Here is a 16,797-nt window from a genome sequence, read left to right as displayed (position 1 = left end):
CCAGCATGGGACTCCTCAGCATCCACGACCCCGCACGCAACGAGATTTGAACCCAGGACCTACTGATTTCGCGCGCGAGCACTTTATCACTAGACCACTGAGGCGGCCGGCATCCAATGGTGTTAATGTCTAACTTCAACCAATCCACGAAGTTGCGCCACCGTAGACCATTGTCTTCAGTGATTTGATATCTCACAACAGACCTGGTTGAACTCCACTGGTAACGGCTTCTCACTAGAACTCCATGAGTGTCTCCTGAAGTCAGTCACTAGTGAGCAGATGATTATTATCAGGAGGGGTTTTTTGTGGAGATTTTTCAGAAATTTCACGATTGAAATCATGTTCCACCATGTTTCCATACTAGGATGAATAGGCCGTCCAGTGCTTCCAGGTTTTCCATGGTGGTCTAGCTTCAATTGACTCATGATTTCAATCAGTGAAATTTCTAAAAATCTTCACAAAAAACCCCATCTGATAAAAGAAATTTTCATAAATATCTACGTTTGTACAGCTTGATTATAAATTCGTTGAAAAGAGATCCCATCTCTGAACTTTTTTTTAATGTTTAAAAGAGAATTATCTGTCAACTTTGTCATAATGTTTTGAATAGAATCATTTATTTACTTATAAGTGCTATGTGTTTTTTTTATATAAAAAAAATCCGAAATCTCAATAGTGTTTAATTACCTACACTGTTAAACGTATCTATCTCATTCAATAAAAACAAGATGTTACTATCCTAAAAATAATAGTAACTTTAACTATTATCAAAGTCGATAAAAATCATAAATAGTTTCGATTTATTTACACAAATATTTGATATGTATATTGTTTCTATTGTATTATTTTATAATTTTTTTTTATTATACAATGATGACTGACAATGATCATGTTTATACTTTAAATAATATTGAGTTCTCTGCTACTATATTACTTGTTTATTCTAGAATCAATACAATTCGATCATTATTATTATTATTATTATTATTACTAGTTCCTACTATTAACCAACAAAAAGCCAAATCATATGAAGGTAACTAATAGAGTGATAGAAAGACACAACTATACTATTTGATTATAATTAAACAATTTTCATATAAAATTTAAAAGAATAAACTATACATTACTACTAGAGTTTAAAATACAAAACAAAAGTAATAGAATAAATTATTAATAATTTCTATTTATTTTAGTACTAAAAAGATTTTATTAAAAATGCCAATAGAACAAAGACCATATAGTAATACATTACATCAAAGTGGTGAAAGAAAAGCTGTTATTAAATATGTTGAAATGAGTAAAGAAATGCAACAAGATGCTGTACAAACTGCTGCAATGGCTATGGATAAATATAATGATGATAAAGATATTGCATTATTTTTAAAAAAAGAATTTGATCGTAAATATGAACCAACATGGCATTGTATTATTGGAAGTAAATTCTCAAGGTATGATAATTTACTGTTGTTGTTTTGTTTTGTTTTTTTTTGTTGGTATTATCCATAGTTTAATATCTGTACTTTTCAAATGTGAAATAAAATGAATGACTAATAGTTATTAAGTTTACTCCTCCTTTCTTTATTATTAGTGTACAAAATTAAAAGGAAAACTAGTACACTTACAGAAATGTTTGGATCTAATTTTAATGAAATCTTACAAAGATATTGAATGATATCTGGTTATTAACATTTATAGTTTACTTGGAAATATCTTGGTTTAAACTTTTAGGTTTTTACTAAGAAAATTCGATAAATGAAATTGATTTCTTAAAGTGTTTTTTTATCAGAAAGGGGCTTTTGTGGATATTATAATAATTTCAATAGTTGAGTTCATAAGTCAGTCAATTGAAACTAGATCATCATGGAAAACTTGGAACTATTGGATGGTCATCTCATTTTGTTAATTGTCTTTTTATTGATAAAAAACACATTTTTACTTTTTTGCTCTCATAACATTTACATAGAAAGTATACTTACATTTGAAGTAATGATAATATTAGAAATTAATGAACCTTTTTACTACTTTCTCTACATCTTTCTTAGTCTATCTTGAATAATTTCTTGGAATAAATACACTTTGATCATAATAAGTCGAAGAAAAAACTACTTTTAAATAATTATTTGATTGTATCTTTTAATTGATTATAGTAATCTAAATGATTTTGAATAATTCGGTTACTAAATTCTAACTTTTCTTTTATTCAATTAACTTATTTAAGTAGTCACTTTAAAATATTTCAAGGTGAACTAAACTGAAACAATCAGATAACTTATGAAGTAAATTAGAACTTTAAAAATAAGTAGGTAATAATTATGAAAACTATAGATAGGAAATGCTCTTTTAATCTTGAATATAGTTCATACACATACAAGATATTAGGTCGATACCTTACAATATTTTAAGGTGATTAGTAAGCAGTTAAACCCTAGTATTCTGTAGTTTGCTGAAGTCGTTGCTATCAGTCATTAAAAACCTGTGTTCAAAAGGAGATGGTTATTAATCTTTCCTTGGCTTGGCGATAAATATTCCTTTTTTTTAACTCTTTTTTGCATTTATTACATTATTGTAATTTTAATTCGACTGTCCTCAAGATTAATAATCTTATTTTATCAACTGAGCTCTACGCATTTTGTTCTTATCAACATTTACTCATTATGTAATCACTTGTTTCTGACCATTTGAACTGTTGCCACAATTAATGTTGTAGAATATTCTTTTACATAAAGTATATATTTACAGCATTCAGTCTACTAATATTATTTACAACCTTGCTATATTATACTAATGTGTCTTCAATATAACTTCAAAACTAAACCCTTTCACGTAATTTAAACTCATTATGTAATTATCATTTTTTAAATATCGCAGGTTGTAAGCAGTTGACGAGAACCAACGAAATAAAATGAATTCATGCTACTCTGCTAAAATCTTTATTCTTGCTCTTTTCTGAATATATTTATATGAATGCAATATGTATTATTAGTAATCATATTCAGTTTTGCATTAGTTACATCAGTTAACTGAAAAATTTAGCATTAAAGGTCTATTATCCGAGTAATGAAACCGGTTTAAAATTATTGTTTGATACTTTATTGTCAATCATTAAAACGAAAAAATTGAGTTAGTTTTCTGTTAAATGCCATCTTGTATGTTACCATTGGATAACATTGGTAAAAGTAACATAAAATCATATTATCTTTCAATAATAACCGAGTTTAATAACAGTTTGTAAATGAACTTAAAATAATTTAAATGTTTTTGTTTGTAATTATTGAGTAACTCTTTATTCTTTATTGTTTTCCTCTTTAGTTATGTAACGCATATAAAACAATTCTGTATTTACTTTTCATTGGAAGATCGTGGAGTTCTTCTTTTCAAAACTGTATGAAATATTCAACTAAAAAGTCTGTTTCATCATTACTTGTATTAGTTACGATTATAATAATATAGATATCAAGCAAATATATTGATTTATGATAACAAAATGATCAACATAATATAATTTAAATCTGATTTTGACCATTTACATAAATTTATTTAGTTTAATTAAAAGATTCTCTTTGATGTTTTTTTATTATACTTAGCGGGTATTAATAGTGCAAGGTTACACTAATTACAACATAACATACTGACTAATCGAGAGATATTCATCTAGTCCTCAAATCCGCCTCAAGTCAATTGACCACATTTTTAAGTAGCCATATAGCTGTCAATGAAATAATAACATATAATAAGACTGACATGGGTTTTCAACATGTAAAGGGAATGATCGTACAGCCGAGTTTATTTTTGCACTGAGAAATGAAAAATAGCTTATAAGACTTCTAACTGAACGCCCGAATCGGTTTCCTAAACGATTCTATTAAACCCAGTCAAAATCTACACAACAACTGGAACACAAGAGAAAACGATTGAAATGTGAGAAGAACGCTTCACTCCAAGGTTATTTCAGGTTAATTCGCATTTCAGATGCCCTTGGGCTAATTTGACAAGATGTTACCCAACTTTTTCAGGACCCTTCTGGACTATTAAGTGGAATAATCTGGATCGCCTCAATAATAACTGCATTTAAATCCTAGATATGAATATTTACTACACAAATGTTACCCATCCTTAAGAAGCAAACTATTAAATAAAAAACAATATCATGAATCAATTGAAGCTAGACCATCATGGAAAACCTGCAAGCACTGGACGGCCGTTTCATCCTATTGTGGGTCTCCTCAGCAGTGCTTCCAGGTTTTCCATGAAGGTCTAGCTTCAATTGACTCATGATCTCAACTGTTAAAATAATAATATCCACAAAACCTCTTCTGATATGCTTGCAGTTACTATTCAGAATATTTTGTGCGATAAAATTCCACCAGACATTCAATTACTTAACGAACCAAACAAAAATGTATTTAAGGCTCTTTCAAATATTGAAGTGTTCACAGATTGATATTATCATCATTACCAAATACTTGATATTTTGCATAACGACTACTATTTTGAATAATTTCAGTCGGTACATCATATTCCTCAGGTCAATTTCATTAGAATGAAAGTCATGGGGTTTGTATATCAATAAGAATTATTTTAACCACTTTCAGAATTATATTGATTTATAAATAGACCAAAATATATATTGAAACACTAAAACCAAAGCACATATTTGTCCTTAGGCAGCTCCTAAATTAGTTAAATTTATAGGCAATTAGTTTAAAGATATTTAGTTAATAACTAAATTACATGAGTTCGGAATGTTTTAATGAGTCTAATGGATAAAGATATAAAATTGGCAATTAAAAGTACATTTTCAAATCTTTTCTGAAATCATAGATATTTAGAAATTATTTATCTTAGAAATATTACTGTAATATTGAATAAAACTTTTAACTATAAACTAGCTATTTATTATTGTTATTATATACTTGTTAGTCTATATTCTAGATTTTGAAGTGTTCTCATACATTCGAAATTTAGTTTATCCTCTCGAAATGTTTACAAACTTTGATTGTAATGATATTTACCAAAAATGTCATTTAACCTGAATAACTGAAATTTCAATGCTTCAAATATTTAGTGCATAACCATAGAATAGCATATACATATACATTATATACATATATTCTTTCATTTGTATTAGTTCACCTAAATTATATAAAATAATTACACAGTTATAACATTACATATCAAATATGCTTACATAATGAGAAGAAATTACTTTTCTCAAATCAGTAGTATTACGTTACCATTCAGAAGTGAATATAATGGCTGTATACGAATTTTTGATTATGCTTTAATGTATACATATATTTCTTCAAATGTAAATGTAATCATAAATTCTTGGTTTACTTATTGTTATACTTGATACTTCTAAGTAAATACATCGTAAACATGACATTTACAAAAGTGATATGATTTGAGATTAGTATGTCTTATAGGCATTAATTTCATCATTTGGTAATTATCCTAAAGAATCAGAATTCAGTGAATTTGAGTCATGTTTATTTTGTAGAAAATATTTTATTTAAAATTTTATGATTTTGTTACAAAAATCTTATATTTTACTGGCCAGTCTGATATCTTTTTATTGGAGCAGTGGATCGATAATTTGGATTCGTGATCAATTGTCCCTTGGCCACATTTAGATCATCTCAGTTGACACCCATACAACATTTTGTTAGTAAATTGAGAAGTCATATCAACATAACACTTAAATCACTTTTGTTTGATAAAATCAACATATCAACTTTTCAAAGCAAAAAAATACCAGACTACATCTCGTTTAACTTACATTTCTCCTTATTCATATAGAATCATCGAAGTAGCTCATAGTATTTTTCTCGAAATTCATAAACACAAGACAAAGTTTCATTTATCAACTACCTTATTTTATACTTAAAAACCCATTTTAAAATTATAAATAGACAAGAATTTTAAACCTCACTTCGTTCTCTATTCAGTTTATTCATGAAAGGAGATAAACAGCATGAGGTTCATGGAAAGGTTACACAAACAGTAGAAATAACCAATAGAGTATGTAATAATTTTTATCATCACTAAAAACTTTCGATTACTGGTTCGCATAGCCTAAATAACATATTTATTTGAATCTAAATTTAATTAGAGCTAATGGCTATTTACTGAAATGTACAAGAACCAAACGACTAATCATTGAATGAAATAAAATTGTTGTGATAAATTCCACTGTTGTTCTTTAACATATATTACCATGTTATCCACAACAACTACGATTGAGTTCTTACTAGACTATTTACTTACAATGAAGAAAATATCATTCTCACCATATACAAAGCTAAATGATAACTCTTATAAGTTTTACTCATTCTTATCATTCAATGATATGCGTCTGAATCGTCGTCTTCAATAAAGTTTCAAATCCATTACAGTCGAAAGCATAAAACAGAGAATATTATATCCAACGTAAATTGCGAATCCTCGTGTTCTTCTATAAACTTATCACGAAATTTATATTGCACAATTCAGTACAACTTTCAGTTTGTAAGATTGACAAATTTCATACATTTATATTTATTTAATATATAATTGGGGTAAGTTGACCCATATTCAATCATTTAGCCTTCTTGGTTCATATATCAACCCTATAGTTTTCAACTTTAACAAAATAATGGAAAGTTCGCTTTATCTGAACACCTAGCAACCAACTAGATATATCCATATCACACCAGGCTTATGCTTTACAGCTTCGAACTCTCATAGTTGTAATTTAGTTACTCAAAATCTTCTTGAACGAAGAATATTCTTTCCGATAAATCCTCTTCAGGTTCTACAATTATACATCCAAATTATAATCCGAAAAATGGCCAGGTTAAGGGCATTCTTTAAACATACTTTAAACTATGTACTTTGCCCTTACCCTGGCTATTTTTCGGAATAATAATTTGGATATATAATTGTAGAACCTGAAGAGGATTTATCGGAAAGAATATTCTTCGTTCAAATATTAGTCTCGTAATATGACGTCACAGCAAGAGGTTCTTAGGTGATTTAATGAAGTACATTCAGCCATCCAGTTTTCATTTGAAGAAGAGAGTGATGGTTGAATAGCCATTTTGGAAGTTCTCTTAACTAAGAGAGAGGATGGATCGTTAAAAAGGAACTTAAACAGAAAAAGTACATAGACTGGACAGCATACGCATTTTCTTAGCTTTGTACCTCTACAGTACAAACGAAACTTGATCAAAACCTTTAGTTACCGTATGCGCACTATATGTTCTGTTGATATAGTTGGAAATGAGCTTAATGACTTGCATAATACTCTCAGGGAGAACGGCTACCCTAGAAAGTTTATAATTAAATATATGGTCACGATGGCGAAAGTAGGCGAAATACAAACAGCGAAGAAGAAATCCCTGTTCATGTGTCTACAATTCAGAGGGGATGCGACTAACGAAATACTAACTCAGAGATTACGTAGGACAATACAAAAGTCTTTTAACACCAGAGAACTGCTATTAGTATTTTCTACGCGCCCAATGGTTACACCTAGGCTAAAACATGAATTACCTAGAATGACCACCTCATTTTGTATTTATCAGTTCGACTGCTCCTGTGGAGCGAGTTATAATGGTCGAAGTTCTAGGAATTTACATTTTCGTGCTCGTGAACACCTTCCAGCGTGGTTATATAAAGGTTTGATGAAGAAGGTGAACAGCTCAATATTGGTCCATTTAGTACAAACCGGTCATAGTGTCAGTATAAACCAATCTTTTTCAATTATTTATAAAGTAAGTAATTTTTTGCCAAAATTGGTCAGACTGAAAGTCCTTCAAACGGCCGAAGCAATAGCCATCCGGATGAAGAAACCGGAGCCATGCGTACCGAAGAAATATATTCAACCACTCCTTCTTCCCTAGCCAACTTCAAAGCCAATTAATCAATAGTAATCTTAGCTACTGAATGACCTAATTTGACTACGACCTTTCGCAGTCAATTGTAATTGACCCTGTTATCTTTATTCACAAATCTTTGTATTATTATTATTATTATTATTATTATCATTATTATTATTATCATTGGTTAAACATCATTATTAATCTCCCCTATAAAGTGGTTCATTCACTCCGCATTCATCCCTCCTTAATACGTCTTACTAATTTTTCACACAATATAGCCTTCCACTAAACATTTGACCGAATTGTAATTGCACTATTATTTCTCTCTCACCCTATTTGACCCACATTTATTCTGATCATGGATCTTAAATTTCACTTAACATATACGCAGATTCAAGTTAACATTCTATCTGAATGATATCGACATTAACAATTTTATTGTATTTTGTTTAGCAATCCTAAATTCACATACTTTAAACGATGTACTTTACCCTTAACCTGGCCATTTTTCGGATTATTAATTTAGATATATAATTGTAGAACCTGAAGAGAATTTATCGAAAAGAATATTCTTCGTTCAAAAATTAGACTTTAAATATGATGGGGATCTTTAAACAATTTTTTATTCAAAGCATCCAACAAGTTACAATCTGTTAATGTTGACGACCTCATGATTTGGGTTGACAATTATTGCACGGTTCTTGTGATTCCTGGTCTCGATTGATAAAAACGTCTTGGGTGTGATTAAAATTTTTTTAGAAATAAGTGATTGGTTAACTTGTTCTTGAAAGTGTGTGCTCATGTGATAATGAATAAACATTTTGTTACCTGTAACAATCTGTATTGCAAAAATATTATATCCAAACCTAGTCAAAAATCGTTACACTTTTAGTGGGGGTAAAAATACTTATAAACAAATTTTTCAGGAAGTCTTGAGATATATTTGCTCAAATGATACTTTTATGTTCACGAAAATATAATTCATAAATGTATTTGTTCTCTATATTTCTCAATCTAAGACACATATACATGGGTTTGTGCCATTACTTTTCAGTAAATAATTCTCATGCTTCTAATTCTTTACCCTCCCCCCTTTCCGTTTGTATCCTAATAATTATTGTGAAAGCACAAACTACATGGACATAATTCACTAGTTTGTGCTTTCACAACCAACATATACACTGAAATCCCTCAAATTCTAGATTTTGCAGGCCATAATTTGTCTTCTGAACTCCAGTACCTAGTTCTAATCGTAACAAAAGTCTATTTAAATTAACTAACATTGTTCTCATATTACAGTGGCAGAAATTAAATATATTGTTCTAAATACTTCGAGCGTCTTTATTACTTTTATTTTCTTCAGCAACTTTCAATAAAATTAGTCTTTCCAAGATTATTGATCTTTGATTTGAAACAGAAGTGTATCATTATGGTGGAAATTGACTTCAAATAGAAAGACAAAAATGAAAAAGTTTTGTTATCACTTTATTTTTCTGAAGGTTATCTTATAAGTTTAATTGGTCACGTTAAGGCCGGAACATCAAAGATATATATCACTGTGTAAGCGACTACTTTATCTTTTATGTGCCATATGCTTTCGTTATCACCAATGAAATATCTTTCCAATGTAAAAGGTATCTTCAACAATTAAAGGTTATCGATATTTTAAGAAAGTAGTTAACCTGTTAGGTATAATTTCAAATCATGAAATGTACCTAAGAGTCTTTGTTATATTTGTACGAATTAATACTTCTTTTGCAAATTATCCCACGCTTCATTTGGATTACAAAATACAACACCTTTGTAGGCACTCACCTATTTCTCTCCGAACTGAATGTCCATTTGTGATAACTAGTTTAGATTTTGTATTGTTCAAGTCCTAAACGATTTACCCTTACTTTAAACGAATGAACTAAACTTCCTGACCATTGTGTCATTTATATATGTGACCTTGAACATTAGTGTACAACTGCAGATATGTGGCTCCTTGTATCTTTCACATTTCTAAATGCCGAGTCACACTTTAATTAACTTCAGTGGACTGGTAATCATTTATCCATATCGCATCTCTTATTGTCCTCCTGAATAAATTAATGTATAAAATAATTTTTTCAAACTCAATTCGTATTTTGCATGCTTTACAACGGTTGCTCAAACGAGGTTAACCTAAATACCATGTACGAAATTAGATGAATTCATGTTCATGGACTATAAAAAGCTAGAACCAAGTGTTGAGTGCCAACTAAGAACTAAACACAGCCCTTCAGAACTCCATTTAGATAAAGAACTATCCTCAACTCTTAACATCGACAAGTATGGGTCGCTCATTACATGTTTCTTAAGAGAGTTCAAAATGACAAAGCGGTTTAATATCACATATTTCATAAGTTCCTATCCAGGTATTGTAATGAGTTCACAGTCTACCGATTCGTACTTCGGGAAGATTTGTGTGGACTCTTTCATGAGTTTTCCTCCAAATAAGATCTCAAGTAAATACTGAGAATAGTTCCATATAATTCCGGGATCGGCCTACTGATACGGCGGTGTAGTGGTAAATAAATCCTAGAAACCAACAGCTCTGTAACACGTTGACACTTGTTGCCAACCACATCAGTTTCAATGGACTCACTTAGCTGAAGGCGTTCGGCCACTCATCCTCACCAGATCACAAGTGGGTACGTCATGCTTCATATCTCTCACGACCGTTATACAGCTTAGATTGATCATTTATCGACATATCGATAACCTACCAAATATATCTTCGAGCCTCTTCTGTTCTGACTTCTGATTTCACTGGGAAGGCAAATTACGATTATAAAAGTTGCTACTGGTTAGGATGTTGTAAAACTCTTAATACTTGTGTCATATTTAAGGTGAACCCGACGTGATCTGGAATACCAGTTTGTAAACTGTGAAACTGCTCCTTTTTGGAAATTTATATATCATTTTTTACCATGGTTTTTACATATTGCGATACTTTTTACTTAGTATTTTTGGATGTTTTGCGTTTATTGCTATACTTCGTAGTTATCATGACCGAACAGACTTATAAATTATTTCAGATCAAGACTCTTACGCCACCCTCGTTCCAGCTAGTGCCAACATTGAAGCCTGGTTCTGTTACTCAGAAGCTGACTTCCACGAGCACGACGTGACATATTCACATGCATAATTTTTCGCAGTAGTGAAGGAACTGCCGGGCGAAATCAACAGGTACATCACATCTAGTATATTCACTGGTGATGTCTCAGAACAGCATGAAACTCCATTCTATTCTAGTCTGATCTGAAATGCGAAGATCTAGCCGATCGACATAGATTAGATCAACTCCCTGACAACATCGAACTACAATATGGCTCAGCAACATACATGTTGTTACGGATGAGAGAGGTCATTGGTCAAAGGACCTTTCACGATGGCTTGATTAGACAACATGCCTTATCTAAGCTTTCCCATCAGGTTCAGGCACTGTTTGTTTCACTTTAAAACAACGCTGTAGACGAGTTTGCTGCATCTGCCGACCGCATTGTAGAGATCACCGTAACCTCTAACGCCAAGACTTTCTCAGTCAAAGAAAAATCTCAAACGACACGACATGACGTTGCGGAATTCTGTCACACTATCACACGTTACCTTCGTATTCGTCATGACCTCAGACGCCCCAAAACTCCTCGAAGGGGTACTTCACGAAGACGATCTGACCTTAGATCACGAGAGATAGATAACCCTGAATGGTGCTGGTATCACACTCATTACAGAAAGTCTTCTCGATATTGCAGGAAACCATGCAGTTTGTCGGCTCCAGAATATCGGACACGCGAAACGCGTCGGAAAACTGTCTAGCCGTCACGCGTTGACGGCAACCGTAGCCAGCAAACATAGTCGTCTGTCATAGACCACCGATGTGATTACGAATGTTCGCTTCCTCGTCCACACTGGCACAGAAGTGCATGTTCTTTCAGCAGATTCTGACGTCCGACTGTACAAAGCAGTTTTCAAATTACAGATGGCTAATGGGAAACCGATAGCCACATATGTTATGCGGTATATGTGCCTTAACGTAGATTTACGCAAATCCACTCACTGGTTGATCATTATTGCAGATTTTTCTATACCAATCATTGATACAAAAACGTGCCACAACCTGATAATCTAATCATCGAAACGAGCAAATAGAGGTTGGTAGACGAAATTGCTGATCTATCTGTTGGTGTAACTTCTTTGCCGGTTGCAGATTATCTTTAGTCACAGTAAAGCACACGATCGATCCATACTACCAACAAATACTCGATAAGTAGCCCGAGATATATCAAACCCGACCAAAAATCAACGTGAGTAACCAGCAATGTTATACATCACATCACGATCACAGGACCACCTTTATTATCGAAAGCGCGCCAACTAGTTCATGAAAATCTAGGGTTGACGGGAAACGAAGTCAAGTACATGATAGGCTTGGGAATTATTCGACCGCCGAACAGCCCATGTGCATCCTCCTTACACATGGTCCCCAAAATGGACAGCAACGATTGTCGTCCAACTGGTGACCATCGGCAATCGGATGCACTCCTAGGCATGTATAATGCCGTGTGGCACTTACAACACTCTGTTGAAGGCCGAGATTTCACTATGTCCACCGACCACAAACCTCATAACTTCTCTCTATGCTCGTCTTCAGACAAGTACCTTCCTCGAAAGTCGCGACAGCTGGAACTCGTTTCAAAGTAAACTTCAGAAATACAACAAACTTTAGGGACAAACCATGTGGTTTCAGGCGCTTTGTCTGGTATAACTTCCTGGAACATATTCCATGGAATCAACCTTCCTGAACTAACCCAGATTCAAAAAGAAGACACCAATCTTTAGCATGAATTATCTTCCACAACCCTGAAACTGTGTATTAAACAGATGGGTACAGGTAAGAAAGCTTTACTATGTAACGTATAGTAATATATATTTTCTGAAAATAATATTTACTGAATTCACACCAGTTTGCAGGTATAATTAGCTTTATATAAATAGTAACACTAAATGTAGAGAACGAACATATGCTATATGAATGTTTTAAGTTTACTAGTTCAAGAATTGCTTAGGTAGTACATTTATGACATGCAATACACAAATGAAATGCGTCCGCCGAGAACTTTCAATTCTTCTTAAGTGAGCATCCTGTTGACTTATGAACGGTGCATTTAAAGTCATTTCCGAAGCCACAATGGATTAACTATAATCATTTACAACTAGAGAGAATGAAATGGAAACAGAGAGCACGGAACAACAAATCAATTACGAAAAGATGTCAGTCAAGTCTACCTTAATGCATGTGTCATGTGACACAGTGATATACTGTTCATGTTGGATATATATTATTCAAATTAGTTAAGGTTGCTAGTAACAGTGTTAACGTAAATTAACAACAAGTAGGTCGTTTTACTCGGAGAATTCAGTAATAAAAATGGCTAAGCATTTAAAGTTCCTGTAATCTCACTTGTGGAACAAGATACACTTACAGGTGATAAAACATGCAATGCATATTCAGAGGAGCAGTACACATCAATGTAACGAACAGACGATGGAAGTGATTTTATCTTACGAATAGATTTTGGTAGACTATTCCAGAGTGTGAAAAATTTATAGGTAAAGTAATTCATATAGAGAAATGACTTAGAATGGGTATGTTTTACCAATGACAAAGAGTTACGAATGTCTTAATTAGATTTATCTGCATATTGGATTGATTGACCGGATGTCAAGGATATTTTATTAAGTATTTTGAAGAAAAACATTAAATTTAGTTCGAGTCTCCTTGTCCATAAAGGGCCAATGTCCAAGTTTATTACATCTGGACTTATATTTCAAGGTACTGTAGCGGTAAATAAATTCCCAAAATAAATAGCTCTGTAAGTTTTCGACATTGGATGCTGACAACATTAGTTTTAATGGACTCACCTAGCAGAAGGCGCTCGGTCATGCATCCGCACCAGGTCACGAGTGGAAACGCCGTGCTCAACATCTACTTCAATCGCTAGCCAGATTAGATCAGACGATTCTCGATATATTGACAGTCGACAAATATATCTTCCGATCTCCTCGATTCTTTCTTTTGATTTCTCTTGGTGGGCACGCTTCATATTAGGTGTCACTGGTTAAAGCGTTGTCAAACACTGAATACCTGTGCCACCTTCATTGGTGAGCCTAACGTGATCTGGTACACCATATCGTAAGCTGTGAGTCTGTTCCATTTTGGGATTCTATATATCATTGCTTTATTTTAATTCTTTATACATTGTGATATTTTTTCCGCATTTTTGGATATCTATATATTTTTCACTCGTGTATTCTCGTACTTAATTTTCCTCTATGACTGAAAATGACCCCCAAGGTATTTAAGATTAAGACTATGTCCCCACCCTCGTTCCAACTCATACCCTTCTGGCCTGGCAATATCGAAGCCTGGTTCTGCTAAGCAGAAGCCGACTTCCATGAGCACGGCGTGAACGACACACGTGCGCAATTCCTCGTAGTAGTCAAGGCACTACCGCGCGAATTCAACATGTACGTAACACCTAGTATGTTTACTAGTGATGTTTCTGAACCGTACGAAACCTTAAAGCGTTCGATTCTTAAACGAGGAGACCTAACCGATCGACAAAGGTTAGACCAACTCTTTAATAACATACACCTACAACACAGTTCTGCGACGGACATGTTGCAAAGAATGAGAGAGGTTATAGGCCTAAGAACTTTCGACGAAGGCCTATTCAAACAACTTTTCTTGTCTAAACTTCCTCAACAGATGCAAACTGTGCTTGTCTCGTTTCAGAACAACGCCTTAGACGAGCTAGCTGCATCTGCCGATCATATCTTAGAAATTACGAAATCTGCTTACGAGGTTTTTTCAGTCAAAAAAGGCCTCAAACGACTCCGAATGACATAACAGAGTTATGTCATACACTTACGCGTTATGTTAAGTTTCGTAACGACCGTAAGCGATCATACGCCCCTCGAAGGAGCTCTTCACGTAAGCGATCTGTCTCTAGACCACGAGAGACGGATAACCACGACTGGTGCTGGTATCATAACCAGTATGGAAAGTCTTCCAGAACTTGCAGAAAACCCTGCAATTTACCCAACTCAAAACCGACTGACTCGAAAAACAACTCGGGAAACTTCCAAGCCGGCACGCGTTAACGGTAACCGTAGCCGGCGAACATAACCGTCTGTTATACGTCACAGATGTGACAACGAGGGTTCGCTACCTCGTCGAAACTGGCGCAGACGTTAGCGTTCATTCAGTGAAGCCCAACGACCGGCTTCACGAATCGGCTTTAAACTTACAGGCGGCAAACGGAAAACCTATCGTTACATATGGCAAAAGGTATGTTTACCGTAGCGTGGGTTTACGCAAACCCATTCACTGGATCCTCGTTGTTGCTGATGTTTCTATGCCAATGAATTTTTGCCAATGCCTTTCGGTCTAAGAAACGCTGCTCAAACATTCCAAAGATTCATAGACGACGTTTTTTGAGGTCTCATCTTCGTACATGCGTATGTTGATGACTACCTAATCTCAAGTCCGGACAGAGAATCACATCTCAAGCATCTGGATCTTGTTTTCGAACGACTACAAAACCACGGCATTACTGTAAACGTTCAGAAATGCCAAATTGGAACCGACTCATTAAACTTCCTAGGACACACTATAGATGCTCAAGGCATTCGACCTCTTAGGACCAAAGTGGCGGTCATTCTGGATTACCCAGAACGGACAACCGTCAAACAGTTACGAACGTTTAACGGTCTTGTAAGTTTCTATGGATGATTCATACCGAAACGCGCGTTACTCATGAAACCTCTAACCGACCAACTTCGTGGAAATGCGAAATCCATTAATTTGGACGACACAGCACGAGAAGCATTCTCCACAGTTAAGGAACTCATCGCTAAAGTAACAGTGCTCGCACATCAGGACACTTAAGCACCCATTAGCATCTCAGTAGACGCATCAGACTCAGCAATCGGAGGAGTCTTACAACAATGGGTTAACAACCTCTGGTAACCTTTGGCATTTTCTCTAGATGGTTGCTAGACGCCGAATCGAGGTACAGCACATTCGGTAGGGAACTCCTAGCTATGTATTGTGCTGTACGGCATTTTCAACATTGTATCGAAGGCCGTGAATTCACTCTTTTCACTGACCATAGACCTCTTACTTTCTTCGTAAGCTCCTCTTCAGACAAGTACTCACCTCGTGAGTCTCGACAACTGAACTACATTTCGCAGTTTACTTCAGATATTCAACACGTTTCTGGAGCAAACAATGTAGTTGCATATGCTTCGTCTCGCATAACTTCCTTGAACAGTTTCCAAGGCATCGACCTTCTTAAACTCGCCCAGCTTCAAAAAGAAGACACTGATCTTCAGCATGAGTTATCGTCCACAACCCTTAAAATACGCATCAAACAGATGGGAACAGGTAAGGAAACCTTACTTTGAGACACATCTACAGGTGGGGATCGCACAATCGTGCCGAAACATTATCGACGCAATGTCTTCAATACATTGCACAAACTTTCTCATCCAGGTGTCCGTGCAACCATCAACCTTATAGCAGAACGGTTTTGCTGGCCTGGAATGAATAAAGACGTGAGCGAGTGGGCACGCTCCTGTGTAAGCTGCCAAAAATCTAAGGTTATAAGACACAATAAATGTCCCTTACACTCATCTGAAACTCCCGATGCTCGTTTCGACCATGTTCATCTGGATTTGGTAGGACCTTTACCAGATTCAAATGGATACTCTTACCTCTTAACCTGCGTAGACCGTTTCACTCGATGGCCAGAAGCAGTACCTATCAAGGACATCACTGCTGAAACAGTGGTCCGCACATTCGTCGAACGATGGGTAGCAAACTTCAGCTGCCCATCAACCATCA

General features: G+C 34.4%; 1 protein-coding gene across 1 annotated transcript; it reads left to right on the top strand.

The window, feature by feature from the left end:
• The first annotated feature begins 942 nt into the window (after positions 1 to 942).
• On the top strand, positions 943 to 5,818 carry DYNLL1_1 (Dynein light chain 1, cytoplasmic). The gene is made up of 4 exons (XM_051209027.1): positions 943 to 1,154; positions 1,194 to 1,448; positions 3,310 to 3,404; positions 5,561 to 5,818. Exons 2-3 carry the CDS (start codon positions 1,216 to 1,218, stop codon positions 3,386 to 3,388), a joined length of 312 nt encoding a protein of 103 aa, XP_051074445.1. The 5' UTR covers positions 943 to 1,154; positions 1,194 to 1,215; the 3' UTR covers positions 3,389 to 3,404; positions 5,561 to 5,818.
• Positions 5,819 to 16,797: the final 10,979 nt, after the last annotated feature.

The sequence above is a fragment of the Schistosoma haematobium genome, chromosome 1 (assembly GCF_000699445.3).
Source record: "Schistosoma haematobium chromosome 1, whole genome shotgun sequence".
Classification (NCBI taxonomy): Eukaryota; Metazoa; Platyhelminthes; class Trematoda; order Strigeidida; family Schistosomatidae; genus Schistosoma; species Schistosoma haematobium.
Note: the sequence above shows the minus strand (reverse complement) of the source record. Positions and strands in the feature narration are given on the sequence as shown.